Raw genomic sequence first — 19,880 nt, 5'->3', positions numbered from 1 at the left:
GCAGTGAGCCGATATCAGGGCACTGCACTTGAGCCTGGGTGACAGAGCGAGACTCCGTCTCAAAAAAAAAAAAAAAAAAAAAAAAAAAAAAAAGGAAAAGGATGGCCAGGCACAGTGGCTCATGCCTGTAATCCCAGTACTTTGGAAGGCTGAGGTGGAAGGATCGCTTGAGTCCAGGAGTTCAAGACCAGCCTGGGCAACATAGTGGGACCCTGACTCTACAAAAAATAAAAAAATTAGCCAGGAGTGGTGTCGTATGTTCGTAGTTCCAGCTGCTCTGGAGGCTGAGGTGGGAGGGTCACTTGAGGCTGGGAGGTTGAGGCTGTACTGAGCCGTGAGTAGTGGTGGTGCCCTGTGTCAAAAAAGAAAATAGAGCCATAGGACTGAAATAAGAAGAAGACACAGGTAAGCTAAGGCATTATTTAGTTTGGTGATTTAGACACTCTCATGCCCCCAGAGCTGGTCTGAGGTCATTCAGAGCCCTTATGGTAAAGTTCCACGAAAAGAGTCTAATGAATCTCAGTCCTCTCTGCCCTCTCCTACCTTACAGTGAGGAATACCTAAGAATGGGTCTCTTGCTTCTATAGGGGCCTTTGGAATATCCACACTTGGCACTGGTAGTGAAGGACTGAAGTTTTACCTTGAAAACATGAGTAAATCTTTACTGGGACATATAGATTAGACCAGAAAACTGTGATGATAGGAGAGTCATCAGAGACAAGTTCTGTTTACTCTGGGTGTCATTTCACCTACAATTGACCTTACTTGGAAAGGATAGTGCTAATCCATGGGAAGGGAACCAGAGTACCATCCAAGCAGGAAGTGAGCTAATCAGGCTTAGAGGGTTCAAGCCAAGTGGGATGTGATTAAAGTGACCCGAGATAACCCAGTCACCTCATTTTACTGAATGAAGAATAGAAACTGAGTGATGATGTGACTTTCCCAAGGTCACACAGCTGGATAATGACTTTCCAACTTTTGAAGAGCAATAAAGAGCTTTTTGCCTTCCTCCCTTCCACCCCCTTTCATAGGGATTCCCACAGCACAAGTAAACTGTAAAGGTTTACATATTGTAAACGAGATAAGCACTTCATTATGATAGAGAATTAGGGAAACTTAGTGGGAAAGCCAGGGAACATAAGCACCAATAATGAAAACGTCTGGTTCTTACTGATGTGTTTTTCGTTCATTAGGACTAACAGTAGCCAAACTTTAAAAGCACACTAGGGGCTGGGCACAGTGGCTCAAGCCTGTAATCCCAGCACTTTGGGAGGCCGAGACGGGCGGATCACGAGGTCAGGAGATCAAGACCATCCTGGCTAACACAGTGAAACCCCGTCTCTACTAAAAAATACAAAAAACTAGCCAGGCGAGGTGGCGGGCGCCTGTAGTCCCAGCTACTCGGGAGGCTGAGGCAGGAGAATGGCGTAAACCCGGGAGGCGGAGCTTGCAGTGAGCTGAGATCTGGCCACTGCACTCCAGCTAGGGCTACAGAGCGAGAGTCCATTTCAAAAAAAAAAAAAGCACACTAGGAGAAACAGGGTGGGCGCAGTAGCTCATGCCTGTAATCTCAGTACTTTGGGAGGCCAAGGTGAGTGGATCATTTGAGGTCAGGAGTTTGAGACTGGCCTGGCCAACATGGTGAAACCCCTGTCTCTAATAAAAATACAAAAATTAGCTGGATGTGGTGGCTCATGCGTGTAGTCCCATCTACTCGGGAGGCTGAAGCACGAGAATCACTTGAGTCCAGGAGACAGAGGTTGCAGTGAGCTGAGATCGTGCCACCACACTCCAGCCTTGATGACAGAGTGAGACTCTGTCAAAAAAAAAAAAAAAAAAAAAGAGGCAGGCGCAGTGGCTCACACCTGTAAACCCAGCACTTTGGGAGGCCGAGGTGGGTGGATCACCTGAGGCCAGGAGTTTGAGACCAGCCTGGCCAACACGGTGAAACCCCGTCTCTACTAAAAATATAAAAAATTATCCGAGTGTAGTAGTGGGCACCTGTAATCCCAGCTACTCAGGAGGCTGAGGCAGGAAAATTGCTTGAATCCAGGAGACAGAGGCTGCAGGGAGCCAACATGGTCCCACTGCACTCCAGCCTGGGTGACAGAGTGAGACTCCATCTCAAAAAAATAAAAAAAGGACATTAGGAGAAGCAAAGGAAAAGCAAAGGAAATATACTGAGAGTCCCTGTCCTTGAGGAGGTCACAGTCTAGCCAGAGAGACAAATACACGCATAAAATGACTTGAAAAGATTACAAGCAACATGTCAACAATTGCAAAGTAATTATTAGAAACAAAAGGCGGGGCATGGTGCCTCATGCTAGTAATCCCAGCATTTTGGGAGGTGGAGATGGGAGAATTCCTTGAGGCCAGTCTGATCAATATAGCAAGACCCCATCTCTATTCAAAAATTTTAAAAAGGTCGGGCTTGGTGGCTCACGCCTGTAATCCCAGCACTTTGGGAGTCTGAGGCAGGCAGATCACTTGAAGTCAGAAGTTCAAAACCAGCCTGGTCAACATGGTGAAACCTGGTCTCTACTAAAAAACACAAATTAGCTGGGCATGGTGGTATAAACTTGTAACCCCAGGTCCTCGGGAGGCTGAGGCAGGAGAATCGCTTGAACCCTGGAGGCTGAGGTTGCAGTGAGCCAAGACTGTGCCACTGCACTCCAGCCTGGGCAACAGAGCAAGACTCCATCTCTAAATAAAAATAAAAAGGCTTAATGTCACAGGGTATACAGTGATGATAAATTACACTGTCCAGCTTAGATTGTAGATCAGAAGGTGGTAGCCAGCAGGCTAAATCTGGCCTTGAAATGCATTGAATTTGGCCCACTGGGATTTATTTATTTATTTATTTATTTATTTATTTATTTATTTATTGAGACGGAGTCTCGCTCTGTTGCCCAGGCTGGAGTGCAGTGGCGCGATCTTGGCTCACTGCAACCTCCACCTCCTGGGTTCACACCATTCTCTTGCCTCAGCCTCCCGAGTAGCTGGGACTACAGGCACCCGCCACCATGCCTGGCTAATTTTTTGTATTTTTAGTAGAGACAGGGTTTCACCATGTTAGCCAAGATAGTCTCGATCTCCTGACCTCATGATCCGCCCGCCTCGGCCTCCCAAAGTGCTGGGATTACAGGTGCGAGCCACCGTGCCCAGCAAGCGGTTGTTTTTTAAAATAATATTAATTAGGGGCTGGGTGTGATGGCTCACACCTGAAATTCCAGCACTTGGAGGCTGAGATAGGAGGATGGATTGAGCCCAGGAGTTCTGTAGAGAACTTGCTTCTACAAAATAAAAACTAAAACTAAAATAAAATATTAATTAGAACTCTAGTTGAGGAAAGGAAAATGCCAGCTAATAAATGTAGAAGAAGTAATAGAATTGAAAAACAACATTTTGTGAATATTAATAAAATTATTGATTCTGGTGAAGATGATGATCATTATTATTATTTTGAGATGGAGTTTTGCTCTTGTCATCCAGGCTGGAGTACAATGGCATGATCTCTGCTCACTGCAACCTCTGCCTCCTGGGTTCAAGTGATTCTCCTACCTCAGCCTCCCAAGTAGCAGGGATTACAGGCGCACACCACCACACCCAGCTAATTTTGTATTTTTAGTAGAGTTGGGGTTTCACCATTTTGGCCAAGCCGGTCTTGAACTCCTGACCTCAGATGATCCCAATCTGGCAAAGATTATTAATTGGTGTTAAAAAAAAACAGGTGAAGGCTGGGCACGGTGACTAACGCATGTAATCCCTGCACTTTGGGAGGCCGAGGTGGGTAGATCACAAGGTCAGGAGATTGAGACCATCTTGGCTAACACAGTGAAACCCCGTCTCTACTAAAAATATAAAAAATTAGCCGGGCGTGGTGGCGTGCGCCTATAGTCCCAGCTACTCGGGAGGCTGAGGCAGGAGAATGGCGTGAACCCAGGAGGCGGAGCTTGCAGTGAGCCAAGATCGCGCTACTGCACTCCAGCCTGGGCAACAGAGCAAGACTCCATCTCAAAAAAAATAAAATAAAATAAAATAAAAATAAAAATAAAAAACAGGTGAATTCGTTGGTGGACAAGTGGACATTCATACACCACAGTAACTCCGCAGTCTCTTTTTTTTTGAGACTGGGTCTTGCTCTGTTGCCCAGACTGTAGTGCAGTAGCATGATCACGGCTCACTGCAGCCTTGACCTTCTAGACAGGCTCAAGCAATCCTCCCACGTCAGTCTACCAAGTAGCAGGGACTACAGGCACGTGTCACCATGCCCAGCTAATTTTTGTACTTTTTGTAGAGATAAGGTTTTGCCACGTTGTCCAGGCTTGTCTCAAACTCCTGGGTTCAAGCCATCCTCCTGTCTTGGCCTCTCAAAGTGCTGAGATTACAGGTATGAGCCACCTTGCCTGGCTCAGTTTACAGTCATGAGGCTATAAATGTAACTATGTTGGTGGAACTAGACTGTTGGAGGGTAACTATGTTAGAGGGAACAGACCAAATATCATCGCCCATTTCCCGGAGTCAGTCTTAGCATCACCAATGGTAAACCAGTTCTGGTGTGATGCAGGTGTGTAACTCAACCTAGTATATATTCTAGCTGCTTCCCACTCACAAAAAGAAGTAACTTGCAATTTAGAGAAAATATTTGGGATAGAGAAACAAACTAAAGGACACTAGGAGGAAGCAACCAGGCAAGTCTAGAAGGTGAGGCATTCTGCAGGCAATTGGCCAGTTCTCTTCAGCAAGTCAGTATGCTTTTTTTTTTTTTTTTTTTTTTTGTGGGGGGGGGGGTCTCGCTCTGTGGCCCAGGCTGGAGTGCAGTGGCCAGATCTCAGCTCACTGCAAGCTCTGCCTCCCGGGTTCACGCCATTCTCCTGCCTCAGCCTCCCGAGTAACTGGGACTACAGGCGCCCGCCACCTCGCCCGGCTAGTTTTTTATATTTTTTAGTAGAGACGGGGTTTCACCGTGTTAGCCAGGATGGTCTCGATCTCCTGACCTCGTGATCCGCCCGTCTCGGCCTCCCAAAGTGCTGGGATTACAGGTTTGAGCCACCGCGCCCGGCCCCAGTATGCTTTTTTTGTTTGTGGAGACTGAGTTTTGCTCTGTCGCCCCAGGCTGGAGTGCAGTGGTGTGACCTTGGCTCACTGCAACCTCCGCCTCCCGGGTTCAATCGATTCTCCTGCCTCAGGCTCCCAAGTAGCTGGGATTACAGGTGCACGCCACCACGTCCGGTTAATTTTTTTTTTTTTTTTTTTGAGACGGAGTCTCGCTCTGTCACCCAGGCTGGAGTGCAGTGGCCGGATCTCAGCTCACTGCAAGCTCCGCCTCCCGGGTTCACGCCATTCTCCTGCCTCAGCCTCCCGAGTAGCTGGGACTACAGGCGCCTGCCACCTCGCCCGGCTAAGTTTTTTTGTATTTTTAGTAGAGACAGGGTTTCACTGTGTTAGCCAGGATGGTCTCGATCTCCTGACCTCGTGATCCGCCCGTCTCGGCCTCCCAAAGTGCTGGGATTACAGGCTTGAGCCACCGCGCCCGGCCACGTCCGGTTAATTTTTATATTTTTAGTAGGGATGGGGTTTTGCCACGTTGGCCAGGCTGGTCTCAAACTCCTGACCTCAAGTGATCCACCCACCTCTGCCTCCCAGAGTCCTGGGATTACTGGTGTGAGCCACTGTGCAGCCCAGTATGATTTTTTTTTTAAAGTCAAAAATGCCGGGCGTGGTGGCTCACGCCTGTAATCCCAGCACTTTGGGAGTCCGAGGCGGGCGGATCACAAGGTCAAGAGATCGAGACCATCCTGGCTAACACGGTGAAACCCTGTCTCTACTAAAAATACAAAAAATTAGCCAGGTGTGGTGGTGGGCGCCTGTAGTCCCAGCTACTGGGGAGGCTGAGCCAGGAGAATGGCGTGAACCCAGGAGGCGGAGCTTGCAGTGAGCCAAGATCTCACCACTACACTCCAGCCTGGGCTACAGAGCAAGACTCCGTCTCAAAAAAAAAAAAAAAAAAAAAAAAAAGTCAAAACTGTGCTAGGGTTGGTCCAATGGTAGTGAGTTATTTCAATTGATTGTTCACAGTTGTAGATCAAATTCTTTGTTCTCCTCTTCCCCTTCTCACTACTGTACTTCACTATTATTTTTATTTTTATTTTTATTTTTTTTAGAGTTTCGTTCTTCTTGCTCAGGCTGGAGTGCGATGGCACGATCTTGGCTCACGCAACTTCGCTGCCTGGCTTCAAGCAATTCTCCTGCCTCAGCTTCCTGAGTTGCTGGGATCGCAGGCGCTCATCACCATGCCCGGATAATTTTTTTGTATTTTTAGTAGGGATGGGGTTTTGCCATGTTGGCCAGGCTGGTCTCAAACTCCTGACCTCAGGTGATCTGTCCGCCTTGGTCTCCCACAGTGCTGGGATTACAAGCATGAACCACTGTGACCAGCCTAAAAAAAATTTTTTTTTTAGACGGAGTTTCGCTCTTGTTGCCCAGGCTGGAGTGCAATGGCACGATCTCGGCTCACGGTAACCTCCATCTCCCAGGTTCAAGTGATTCTCCTGCCTCAGCATCCTGAGTAGCTGCAATTACAGCATGCCCAGCTAATTTTTTTTTTTTTTTTTTCGAGACTGGAGTCTCACTCTGTTGCCCAGGCTGGAGTGTAGCGGTGTGATCTTGGCTCACTGCAAGCTCTGCCTCCTGGGTTCACGCCATTCTCCTGCCTCAGCCTCCCAAGTAGCTGGGACTACAGGTGCATGCCACTACGCCTGGCTAATTTTTTGTATTTTTTGTATTTTTAGTAGGGACGGGGTTTCACCATGTTAGCCAGGATGGTCTCCATCTCCTGACCTCGTAATCTGCCCACCTTGGCCTCCCAAAGTGCTGAGATTATAGGTGTGAGCCACCACGCCCGGCCCTAATTTTGTATTTTTAGTAGAGTTGGGGTTTCTCCAGGTTGGTCAGGCTGGTCTCGAACTCCCAATCTCAGGTGATCCGCCCACCTTGGCCTCCCAAAAAGCTGGGATTACAGGTGTGAGCCACTGTGCCCGGCCTAAAATTTTTTTTTATTTTTTTTATTTTTATTTTTATTTTTTATTTTTTTTTGAGATGGAGTCTTGCTGTGTCGCCCGGGCTGGAGTGCAGTGGCCAGATCTCAGCTCACTGCAAGCTCCGCCTCCTGGGTTTACGCCATTCTCCTGCCTCAGCCTCCCGAGTAGCTGGGACTACAGGCGCCCGCCACCTCGCCCGGCTAGTTTTTTGTATTTTTAGTAGAGACAGGGTTTCACCGTGTTAGCCAGGATGGTCTCGATCTCCTGACCTCGTGATCCGCCCGTCTCGGCCTCCCAAAGTGCTGGGATTACAGGCTTGAGCCACCGCGCCCGGCCAAAATTTTTTTTATAATAAAAAATTTTTAAATTTGTTTAGGTGCAGCAGTTCATCCCTGTAATCCTAGTACTTTGGAAGGCCTAGATGGAAGGATTGCTTGAGCCCCTAGGAGTTCAAGACACCCTGAGCAACATAGTGAGGCCGCATCTACAAAAAATAATAATATTAGCCAGGTGTGGTGGTGCATACCTATAGTCTCAGCTACTTGGGAGACTAAGGTAGGAGGATCTCTTGAACCCAGGAGTTTGAGCTGTAGTGAGCGATGATCAAGCAACTGCACTCCAGCCTGGGCGACAGGGCAAGACCTCATCTCTTAAAAAAAAAAAAAAAAAAAAATTCATTTTTTAAATTAAAAAAACCTGCTAGATTAAAGAAACTTAAGGGACATAATAACAATAAGTGTATAGTCCTGGACTCCCTATTGGTTTAAATAAAGTTTTATAGAAGATATTTAGGGATCAGCCAGGCGCGGTGGCTCACGTCTGTAATCCCAGGACTTTGGGAGGCTGAGGTGGGCGGATCACGAGGTTAGGAGTTCGAGACCAGCCTGGCCAACATGGTGAAACACTGTCCCTACTAAAGATACAAAAAAAAAAAAGAAATTAGCTGGGTGTGGTGGCACACACCTGTAATCTCAGCTACTTGGGAGGCTGAGGCAAGAGAACTGCTTGAACCCGGGAGGCAGAGGTTGCAGTGAGCCGAGATCGTACCACTGCACTCCAGTCTGGGTGATGGGGTGAGACTCTGTCTCGAAAAAAAATAAAAAGAGATACTTAGGAGTCAGTTGGAAAAATGTGAATATGGACAGAGGATTAGATGAGGAGAAAATTTACTGTGATGGTAAAGTCAAAATTGATACATTCTGAAACCATATATGTGCAGGATAATCATTTTGTTTTTAAAATGTCTATATATTTATGAAAAACAGATCTGAAAGGATATACGCAGAGATGTTAATGATAATCGCTGAATAGTAAGATATGTTTTGTTGTTGTTGGCTTCCATTTTCTGTTTTTATACAATGTTTGTGTACTGGCCTCTGTAATAATAATAATAATCTGTTACAAATAAAAACTGGTTGCCTTCATTTACAACTGTGAAATTTCACATAAAAATCTGGATATTTTATATGAAGAGCTGTATTTCTAAGGTTTTTGTTTGTTTGTTTTTGTTTTTAAATAATCAGAAGATCTGTCACCCCCGAGCTTCCATTCCCACATGGCAGCAATCATTCCATCATGACTCTGACCCCATCATGACTCTGAACCCATCATCACTCTGCACCCTAGGGCATTAGGTCCAGTTGTCCACTGGGACTGAATGATGGCTGCTCCTTTGTTTGGCGTAGTCTCTTTTTGGTTTGGCAGTCTCCACCACTCTGAAGTCTGTGCTCTTCACACATCATTTACCCTCCTGGCTCCTGTAGACTTTTGGGTCAGTATCCCATGATTTGTATGATTCTGATGGGCTCCCTCCCCAAAAAACCTTCCATTATTAATCATTTGAAGAAAGCAATAAATTAGTTTTGAAATGCTGCCCAAGAAATGCATCCATTTCAGAATTATCTGTGCCTGGGTTTTTTTTTTTATAAGGCAACTCAGTCATGGGAAACCCCTGATGGAATAATCTACTTAGCTACTATGGCTGCATACTGCAAATTAGCTGAGCAAAATTTCTCTTCGATAAGTGGAATGTAGAAAGTCTACTAAGTTGCTAACTTTCTCAAGGTTTTGCTTTTTTTGCCATAATACCTTAATCATAGGAGGTGTTTCAAAATTCACAATGTGTGTTCTTCCCCAACCATGAAACTCCAAATGTCCTTTAGTTGTTCTATTTCTCCCACTGGTTCTGATATAATTTTTAAAGGAGAATATCTCTTTCATATGCAACTTGGTATAAAACAGTGTTACCACCAGCTTAAAATCCAAGGAGGCAGGGCACGGTGACTCACACCTGTAATCCCAGCACTTTCGGAGGCCAAGGCTGGCAGATCACAAGGTCAGAAGATCAAGACCATCCTGGCTAACACGGTGAAACCCCGTATCTACTAAAAAATACAAAAAATTAGCCAGGCGTGGTGGCGAGCGCCTGTAGACCCAGCTACTCTGGAGGCTGAGGCCGAAGAATGGCGTGAAGCTGGGAGGCAGAGCTTGCAGTGAGCCGAAATCGCGCCACTGCACTCCAGCCTGAGTGACAGAGCGAGACGAAAGGAAAGCTGGATGCAGTGGCTCATGCCTGTAGTCCCAGGAGTTCGGGAGGCTGAGGCTCAAGAAGATGGCTTGAGGCCAGAAGTTCGAGACCAGCCCAGCAACATAGCGAGACCCTGTCTCTACAAAAAATTTTAAAAACTATTGGGGCCTTGTGTGTGTGCCTCTAGTCCCAGCTACTTGGGAGGCTGAGAAGGGAGGATCCCATGAGCTGAGGAGTTTGAGGCTGCAGTGACCCATGCACTGCAGCCTGGGTGACTGAAACCGGTGCTGCTGTACTTCAGCCTGGGTGACAGAGTGAGACCCTGTCTCTAAATTAATTAATTAAAATCCAAGGAAATACTTTTATCACCCTGGCACATGCTTTCAAGTTATAGCAGCATACTCAATCATTATAACAAGAATTGTACATGTTGTGCTTCATGTCTAGCTTTTCAAAATGATGCTAGTCTTCCTGTCCTGAATCAATTTCCTTTATGGTCTTACATTCATTTAAAAATCGTTTCAATCTGTCCCATTTTTGAGCCAAATTTCTTAGCTTTTCTTTGAGCTCTACATTTTTCTATCAGGCCTACTTCATACACTAGTTCACAATAGTGTCTCAAAGTAAAACCAAGCTCATTCTAGTTTGTATAACAGAAATTTCTGTGAACAGACAGGCAACCCTTGAAGCCTCAAGGGCCTAGCTTTGAAATCCCCTTGGAGGTGTTAAGCAATTGAAAAAATGGCACATTATGAACATTTGTTCTGAAATTTTCATTTGATGTCGTAGGTTGATTACGTATTTTTTTATCCACTTGTTTTCTTCTTAAATCATGTGCTTACAATAGGCATGAAATTTTCCAGCTTATTCATCAATAGTTGTAGCTCTGAATACCTTCATTTTCCAGTGAACACCCTTGAAAATAAATCTAAAATTTCTTGACTGCATGTAAAATTTTTTATTTCTGAAACTAGCTTCTCAGTCCATATAATATCAGAATGTATTCAAATACTTTCAAAGTGATATGGCTTATTTTTCAAGTTTTTCTAAACTATTGATCAGTTAAATATGATTCCAGCCAGTCACAGTGGCTCATACCAGTAATCCCAACACTTTAGGAGGCCAAGGCAGGTAGATCACTTGAGCCCAGGAGTTCAAGACCAGCCTGGAAAACATAGCAAGATACTGTCTCTACCAAAAACAAAAAAGCAACTGGTCATGGTGGCATTTGCCTGGAATCCCAGCTACTTAGGAGGCTGAGGTGGGAGGATCACCTGAGCCTGGGAGGTCAAGGCTGCAGTGAGCCGTGATCACACCTCTGTGAGACAGAGAGACACCCTGTCTCAAAAAAAAAAAAAAAAAAAAAAAGATTCCAAGTTCCAATGCTATTTTAACATCCTAGCTTTGCAACTGGTTATTAAAGCCCATGTTTTTAGTGAGAACATGTTCTACTCAAAGATTTCTATTGGTATCATAAACAGAATACAGCACTAAATACTCACCTGGAATTTCTCTCTGGAATTTTTGTTTCCTGGCCTGAGTGTGGGAGGCAAAGTGCCTGCAATGTTCTTACAAATCTCCATTCTCTGCAATTCTAAACAGTGCAGCAAAGGAATGTCCAAGTCTTAAAGGTTATGTAGACTTTTTCTCAGACTCCCATTTACATTTATTACTAAATTAAAAACATACATGAATAGTTTTTAGAAGACCAGGTCAACAGCAATGTCTCCGAAATGGTAGAGTTGGATTGAGGGCAGGAGTTATGTCTAATTTATCTTCCTACACCCCGACCTCCCACCCTTACAGGAGTCTAGCTCAGGAATACCTGAGTATGTTCTTGCCTTTATCATTAAAGAGCATTTAAGAAGTGAGTGATTGTATTTTGCATATGGCATAACAGAAGGTGAGATGAACAACACTAATGAAAGGACAGGCCTTTAAAAGCCAAGCATTCCACGGAACAAACAAAACTATGTAAGGTATTTGTAGCGTGGGGGTGGCTGAAAATTCATTTTTCAACAAATAAGTGCCTCACTGGAATTCGAAACAAACAAGTATGGAGATAGGTACCTTGGGGCTGTTAGAAGCACCTCCTTAAATACAAACCCAAACAAATTAAGGGCTTTTTTTTTTTTTTTTTTTTGAGACAGAGTCTTGTTGTCGCCCATGCTGGAGTGCAATGGCGTGATCTCGGCTCACTGAAACCTCCGCCTCCCAGATTCAAGCGATTCTCCTGCCTCTGCCTCCTGAGAAGCTGGGATTACAGGGCACCTGCCACCACTCCTGGCTAATTTTTGTATTTTTAGTAGGGACGGAGTTTCACCATATTGGTCAGGCTGGTCTCAAACTGCTGACCTCGTGATCTGCCCACCTCAGCCTCCCAAAGTGCTGGGATTACAGGCGTGAACCACTGCACCTGGCCCAAATTAAGGTTTTAAAGAAAGTTTCATATTTATCAGCAATGAAACGACATTAACTTAAAAATTAATTGGTTGGGCGTGGTAGCTCATGCCTGTAATCCCAGCACTTTGGGAGGCCAAGGTGGGAGGATCTCTGGAGCCCAAGAGTTCGAGACCAGCCTGGGCAACATAGTGAGACCCCAATGTAGTGAGTACATCTTTATTTGATTCAATTTACATAAGATTCTAGAAAGTCCAAACCATTCTATAGTGACAGAAAACAGAGTCAGTAGTTGAGTAGGGCAGGGAGAGGCTAGAGAAAAGAATTACAAACGGGCACAGGTAAACTTTTACAGTATGATACATATGTTCACTATCTTGATCTTGGTCATGGTTTCACACATATATAGTGATATCAAAATGTGTTGAATTTTACACTTTAAATACTGTATGCCAAAATACCTCAATGAAGCTGTTTTTTTAAAATCTGGCAAAAAAGAGGGAGAGAGAAGAAGAGGAGAGAGAGATAATATGAATGAATTCTAGGGTTTTTCTTACAATTCTTTCTTGTTCAAGGACACCAGATGGTGTCTGATTATAAACTTTTTTTTCATCACTTCGCTGCATTTTTTTTTTTTTTTTTTTTTGAGATGGAGTCTCTGTCGCCCTGTCTGGAGTACAGTGGTGCAATCTCCGCTCACTGCAAGCTCCGCCTCCCAGGTTCACGCCATTCTCCTGCCTCAGCCTCCCCAGTGGCTGGGATTACAAGTGCCCACCACCACGCCCCTCTAATTTTATGTGTTTTTAGTAGAGACGGGGTTTCATCGTGTTAGCCAGGATGGTCTCTATCTCCTGACCTCGTGATCCACCTGCCTTGGCCTCCCAAAGTGGTGGGATTACAGGCGTGAGCCACCGCGCCCAGCTTTTGCTGCATTTTTAAATTTTTTATTTTTTAATTTTTTTTGAGACGGAGTCTCCCTCTGTCGCCCAGGCTGGAGTGCAGTGGCGCGATCTCGGCTCACTGCAAGCTCCGCCTCCCGGGTTCACGCCATTCTCCTGCCTCAACCTCCCGAGTAGCTGGGACTACGGGCGCCCGCCGCCACGCCCGGCTGATTTTTTGTATTTTTAGTAGAGACGGGCTTTCACTGTGTTAGCAAGATGGTCTCTATATCCTGACCTCGTGATCCGCCCGCCTTGGCCTCCCAAAGTGCTGGGATTACAGGCGTGAGCCACTGCGCCCGAACTTTTGCTGCATTTTTAACTGCCAAGATGGAGTATAGGCTTAACTTTCTAGTCTTACGTAGAGCTGGCCTATAAAATCCTTCACTTCAGTTGGTCCTATCTCCTCTTGGACCTAGAATGCAGTTTATACTCTCCTTGTCTCTGCTTCCATTTCCTGGGATGTTTCCTTCATTCTAAACGATCCAAATTTTCTCTGTCCTTTCAGGCACAATGAAAGTAAGATTTATTTCATCTATCCTATCCTATTTCTGCAGAAAGAATTCTGTACCTTCTTCATGTTTCTCTAGTATTTGTAATCTAAACCGCTCTTTTGACACCTATTTGCTGCCTTGTATTATTTGCTTTTTCATGTGCATATGTCTTATCTTTCAGATTATGAACATCTTTGGGGCAAGGACTGGGTCATATTTATCTTTGTGTCTCTCTCAAGGCACTTAATAGGTGTGTAATAATGTCAATTTAAAACACCTCACGGCCGGGCGAGGTGGCTCAAGCCTGTAATCCCAGCACTTTGGGAGGCCGAGGCGGGTGGATCACGAGGTCAGGAGATCGAGACCATCCTGGCTAACATGGTGAAACCCCGTCTCTACTAAAAATACAAAAAACTAGCCGGGCGTGGTGGCGGGCGCCTGTAGTCCCAGCTACTCGGGAGGCTGAGGCAGGAGAATGGCGTGAACCTGGGAGGCGGAGCTTGCAGTGAGCCGAGATCGCGCCACTGCACTCCAGCCTGGGTGACACAGGCGAGACCCCGTCTCAAAAAAAAACAAACAAACAAACAAACAAAAAACACCTCACTTTTAGTCTTTCCAATGCACTTTCTCAGCCATTATCTCATTTGATCATTACATCAACACTATGAGATTGGAGGAGTTAGAAATAAGTTATTTCCTCCTTTTGACAGATAAGGACCCTGAAGCCCAAGGTCACACAACTTGTAGAGACAGAGATGGAACAGATAATTGCACATGAAGGTCTGATCCAATTCAAGGCTTCTTTGCATCACTATCCCCTCTGTCCTGCTACCTGAAGACAGCCTGCTGCATCCTTCACCCCCTCATTCCCTAAAGTACTTTAGCCAAAGTTTTGTAGTACCATATTAGAGAACTTGACAAATCTGGGAGACAAAATTTCAGTAGATTTCTGATCAGCTCTGAGTCACCAAAGCATACTTGCTATTTTGTTCCAAGTGCCGTTTGCTACGGACATTATGCCTGATATTTAGCGTTGCTGTGCTACAGAGTTGGGGAAGCATAAATGATTTTTAAAAGCTTTGAGAAAATGACAGCAGTTCAATATTAAGCATGAAAGGTGGCAGCTGATGAGCTGACCAAGAATACAAAATTTCTTCACTGGACCACACCATTCCTCTATGTATATTAATAGAATTCTCTAGCTGGTACTGAAGGAAAAGGTGAAACTCCCTGTCTCTCAGCACACCTAATGGAGATTCCTTCCCTACCACTCCAGACTATTACCTTATCTGATGTAAGGGATGAGATACACTTGGCACAGTTTACTTAGCATTGCATATTTTCTTTCTTTCTTTTTTTTTTTTGTAGAGACGGGGGTCATCTCACCATGTGGCCCAGGCTGGTCTCGAACTCCTGGGCTCAAGTGATCCTCCTGCCTTGGCCTCCCAAAGTGCAGGGATTACACGCGTGAGCCACTGCACCCCGCCTATTTTCTTTATATTTAATTTTTATTTATTTTAATTTTTTTTTTTTTTTTTTTTTTTTGAGACGGAGTCTCGCGCTGTCGCCCAGGCTGGAGTGCAGTGGCGCGATCTCGGCTCACTGCAAGCTCCGCCTCCTGGGTTCACGCCATTCTCCTGCCTCAGCCTCCTGAGTAGCTGGGACTACAGGCGCCCACCACCGCGCCCGGCTAATTTTTTGTATTTTTAGTAGAGACGGGGTTTCACTGTGGTCTCGATCTCCTGACCTTGTGATCCGCCCGCCTCGGCCTCCCAAAGTGCTGGGATTACAGGCGTGAGCCACCGCGCCCGGCCTTTTTTGGTATTTTTTAGTAGAGACGGGGTTTCACCGTGTTAGCCAGGATGGTCTGGATCTCCTGACCTCGTGATCCGCCCGTCTCGGCCTCCCAAAGTGCTGGGATTACAGGCTTGAGCCACCGCGCCCGGCTATTTTAATTTTTTTTGAGACCGAATCTCACTTTGTTGCCCAGGCTGGAGTGCAGTGGCACGATCTCAGCTTCCTGCAAACTTCGCGTCCTGGGTTCAAGTGATTCTCCTGCCTCAGCCTCTGGAGATAATTTTTTGTATCTTTAGTAGAGAAGAGGATCTCACCAGGTTGGTCAGCCTGGTCCCAAACTCCTGACTTCAGGTGATCCACCTGCCTCAGCCTCCCAAAGTGCTGGGATTACAAGTGTGAGCCACCGTGCCCAGCTCTTTATTTTTTAAAATTTATATTTTTAAAATAATTCACTGAAGGTGGGGGTGGGAATGAGGGTTGGGTTTAAGATTAAGACAGGTGGGCCGGGCGAGGTGGCTCATGCCTGTAATCCCAGCACTTTGGGAGGTGGAGGCAGGCAGATCAGGAGGTCAGGACATTGAGAGCATCCTGGCCAACATGGTGAAACGCTGTCTCTACTAAAAATACAAAAAAAATAGCTGGGTGTGGTGGCATGCACCTGTAGTACCAGCTACTTAGAAGGCTGAGGCAGGAGAATCGCTTGAACCCAGGAGGTAGAGGTTGCAGTGAGCAGAGATTGTGCCACTGCACTCCAGTCTGGCAACTGAGCAAGACTCTCCGTCTGGGGGAAAAAAAAAAGATTAATTGGCAGTGAAAGATATTTGGCAGGGCAGATTGCTTGAGGTCAGGAGTTCGAGACCATCCTGGCCAATATTGTGAAACCCTGTCTCTACTAAAAATACAAAAGTTAAGGCCGAGGCGGGCGGATCACAAGGTCAGGAGATGGAGACCATCCTGGCCAACACGGTGAAACCCCGTTTCTACTAAAAATACAAAAAATTAGCCGGGCGTGGTGGCGGATTACAGGGTGGCAGCTATTCGAGAGGCTGAGGCACAAGAATGGTGTGAATCCGGGAGGTGGAGGTTGCAGTGAGCCGAGATCGCGCCACTGCACTCCAGCCTGGGCGACAGAGCCAGACTTTGTCTTAAAAAAAAAAAAAAAATTAGCCAGGCGTGGTGGCTCGTGCCTGTAATCCCAGCTACTCGGGAGGATGGGGCAGGAGAATCGCTTGAACCCAGGAGGTGGAGATTGCAGTGAGTCGAGATCGTGCCACCGCACTCCAGCCTGGGCAACAAGGGCAAAACTCTGTCTCAAAAACAACAAACAAACAAACAGGCGAATGAGGAATGAGCGCTAATAGGGAGTCTGTGGTGGGAATTCGAGAGGAAGCTGACCCTGAGGAAGCTGCGTATGGTGCCCCGCATGGGCTGGGCTGGGCTGGGCGGGCAGCGCCTCCCAGCCAGGCCCTGGTGAGGAGACTCGCAGGGCGCGGCGTGGGTGGCAGGTCTGGGAAGGTTCCGTGAACCATTGGGACAGGTTTAGACCCCACAAATGGCGACCTCGAACTTAACCCTTTGTGCCTCAGTTCTCCCCCTCTGTAAAATGAGTATGATGGTGACTTTCTCACAGGACGCTTTGAGAACTAAATGAGGCCTGGCAGGGCGAGGTGGCTCACGCCTGTAATCCCAGCACTTTGGGAGGCCGAGGCGGGTGGATCACGAGGTCAGGGGATCCATACCAGCCTGGCCAAGATAGTGAAACCCCGTCTTTACTAAAAATACAAAAATTAGCCGGGCATGGTGGCGGGCACCTGTGGTCCCAGCTACTCGGGAGGCTGAGGAAGAGAATTGCTTGAACCCGGGAGGCGGAGCTTGCAGTAAGCGGAGATTGCACCACTGCAACCCAGCCTGGGCGACAGAGCGAGACTCCGTCTCAAAAACAAAACAAAACAACAACAAAAACTAAACGAGGCAAGGCAAGCAAAATGCTTGGCCTAGTGCCTGATTCATCGTAGGCCCTCAATAAATGTTAGCAATTACTACCATTTTCTCAGCATCTGCCCTTCACTGGAGAGGCACTAAGGAGAAGGGGCAAAAAAGCCTTTCCGAGACCATCCTGTTTCCCAGTCCGGATTCCACAACCCGAGCGTCCCAGGGCGTTGGGAACCCAGGGCGCGCACCCGTTGAGGGGCGGGGCCTGCCGTTCCCGCCTCGAGTGTGGCCCCGCCTCCACCTCCTTCGACGCAGCCTCTAGTGCACTTTCGGCTCCTTCCCTTTCCCCGGCCTTCCAGCTTGGTCTTTCCGGGCCTCACTTCCCCCAGCCCCTGCGCCGGGCCCGAACGAGAGGTTCCGGAGCCCCGGTGCGGGCGGATTCTGGTGTGTAGACGCTGCTGACCAGCCCGCCCCAGCCGAGGTTCTCGGCACCGCCTTGAGAGCTTCGGCTGCCCCAGGGTGTGCAGGTTTGCTTTAGAGGGTCGGCGGGCGGGGCTTCGAGGAAGAGGAGCTCGGGGAGAGTCATTCCGGCCAGTCCCCGGCCTCCACGGCCGGAGAGTCGTCGCCCTTGGGAATCTTTGGCCGCCCAGACAGAAGGGAAGTAGGCGCGGGAGAGCCCGTTCTGCATTTTGATTCATTTCGGGCCCTGTAAGGGTCATATCTTGTGAAAATACCTGTAAAATCAATTTAACGTTCAGTGCAGCGTGTAAAGACAGCTCTAAGAATTTAAAAGACGTCTGAGTCAGAACATTTAAATGCTTGGGTCCCTGTAACAGCGTTTTAACACGTCTGAGTGCAGAGGGTGGAGAATCGAGCCTGATTGCGGTTCACGCGCTGTAACCTTTAAGAAGAGTAAAGAAAGGCACCCTAAAAAACGCAAGGGGACACTTACCCTAGGGAGGGACGAACAGCTGGCTTTTTGAAATTTGGGTTGGTCCTCATTTCCAAGTGCGAAATTTGCCTGCAAAACTTTTTATTTGCAGTCATAGATCAACGATAAACAGCATTGTTAAAACACTGAGCTTAACTAAGTAGTGGCTTTTGTTGACAAGTCGATTGTGTTATTAATTCTTAATGTCTCGTCCAAGGCAGGAATTGTTATCTCAGTTTTGCAGGCGGAAAAAGTTTGGCACAGAAAAAAGCATTTTCCTTAAGTTCACAGAAGCAACGGCCTAGCTGCAAATTAAGGCCCAGCATTCTGCCTTCTCAGCTGCGTCCCCCTCTAGACCATGTTAGAAAACAAATGAGTAGTTACTTTGATGTTACTCATAAAACGATCGAGTAAACCAAATGTTCTATAAACATGAAGCGTTAAATCATAATAACCTTCAATGCCTCTTCGGCTTTGGGAGGCTCAGCTGCCCTTTGGAGTTTGATACCTTACACAGAAAAGGGGCAGAGCAAAAACATGTAATGTCGAGGGAAAATTTTTGTCTCCTGAGGCCAAACTGTGCACATCTTTACCGCCCCTGTGTTGGTGTCATTCCTTTCAGCGAACTCCATGTTCTGGCAAAACACCCACAGCAGTCCCCGCTGCAGCCACATTAGGCCTTTGCATTACTCTTTTGCCACTGACCTCACTGTCAGTCTTCCTGGCATGCTCTTTCCTCCAGGTTCTTTTTAGGCTGTTATGTGAAAACCAGTTGTTGTTCAAGTGTGGAATGATTTGTCATTCCTGAAGGATGATTCTAGAATTAACGATTAAAAAAACTACCAACAGATCTTAGATGAAAGTTAAAGAAGCACTAAAAAAGTATTATGGAATATGATAGCTGAGTTATTTGGGGGGAAAAAGTAGACTTTGATTTTTTTCCCTTTTCCCTCAGTTCACTCATAACTGGGAAGCTGCAGCTCAGTTTTAACTTTGGCATAATGGTGGTGGTGGTGGCGAATCCTCTTGTTTAGACTCAGTGAATTGGAAAGCTCTCTTTTTAGGAGGCTCCTTTTGGACAGGTTGGAGCAAGTGGAAACATGTGTGTGCTTAGAATGTGACATGTTTTGGCACTTGCAAATTTGTTTGTCCATAAAACTTGTGTAAGACAGGGTCTCACTCTGTCACCTAGGCTGGAGTGCAGTGGCACAATCACAGCTCACTGCAGCCTTAACCTCCCCAGATCAAGCAATCTATCCAGGGTGGGTGATACAGGCCCTCTATAAAAGTCATCCTTGAGGTTTCTTTCCAGCTTGTAGACAACAGAAATTTGAACCTAAGATAGTGTCCTTGAAGTAGCCAGCTGTTTATTCATCTTTTGGTTTTCTTTCACTTGGTTCCACAGATTAGAATCCCAAGAAAATCAAATGGCATCCGGGGATTTCTGCTCACCTGGAGAAGGGATGGAAATACTTCAACAAGGTAAGAGTAGTCGTTTGCAAAAGGTTTGATGATTTATCCAGAGAGGTCTTATCCAGGTTCTTGTGTTTTCTAGTAAAAAGGATTTATTGGCTCACACCTGTAATCCCAGCACTTTGGGAGGTCAAGGTGGGCAGATCATGAGGTCAGGAGATCAAGACCATCCTGGCTAACACGGTGAAACCCCGTCTCTACTAAAAATACAAAAAATTAGCCGGGCATGGTGGCGGGCACCTGTATCCCAGCTACTCGGGAGGCTGAGGCAGGAGAATGGCATGAACCCGGGAGGTGGAGCTTGCAGTGAGCTGAGATTGCGCCACTGCACTCCAGCCTAGGCAACAG

At 46.6% G+C, this 19,880-nt stretch overlaps 1 protein-coding gene across 6 annotated transcripts in view; it reads left to right on the top strand.

Annotated features, from left to right (window-relative positions):
- Window positions 1–17,428: 17,428 nt before the first annotated feature.
- Window positions 17,429–19,880, top strand: part of HAUS4 (HAUS augmin like complex subunit 4) — a 9,294-nt gene continuing 6,842 nt past the window's right edge. For 2 of the 6 annotated variants that reach the window (XM_025392116.1, XM_025392115.1), the window contains exons 1-2: window positions 17,429–17,647; window positions 19,465–19,541. In XM_025392116.1, coding sequence (XP_025247901.1) covers window positions 19,487–19,541 — 55 coding nt within the window. In that variant the 5' untranslated portion in view covers window positions 17,429–17,647; window positions 19,465–19,486. Of the gene's footprint in view, window positions 17,656–19,464; window positions 19,542–19,880 lie in introns of all 6 variants that reach the window. The other 4 variants (XM_025392114.1, XM_025392112.1, XM_025392113.1 and 1 more) reach the window with 4 other exon arrangements.

The sequence above is a fragment of the Theropithecus gelada genome, chromosome 7b (assembly GCF_003255815.1).
Source record: "Theropithecus gelada isolate Dixy chromosome 7b, Tgel_1.0, whole genome shotgun sequence".
NCBI lineage: Eukaryota > Metazoa > Chordata > Mammalia > Primates > Cercopithecidae > Theropithecus > Theropithecus gelada.
This window is presented reverse-complemented; position numbering and strand designations above follow the sequence as displayed.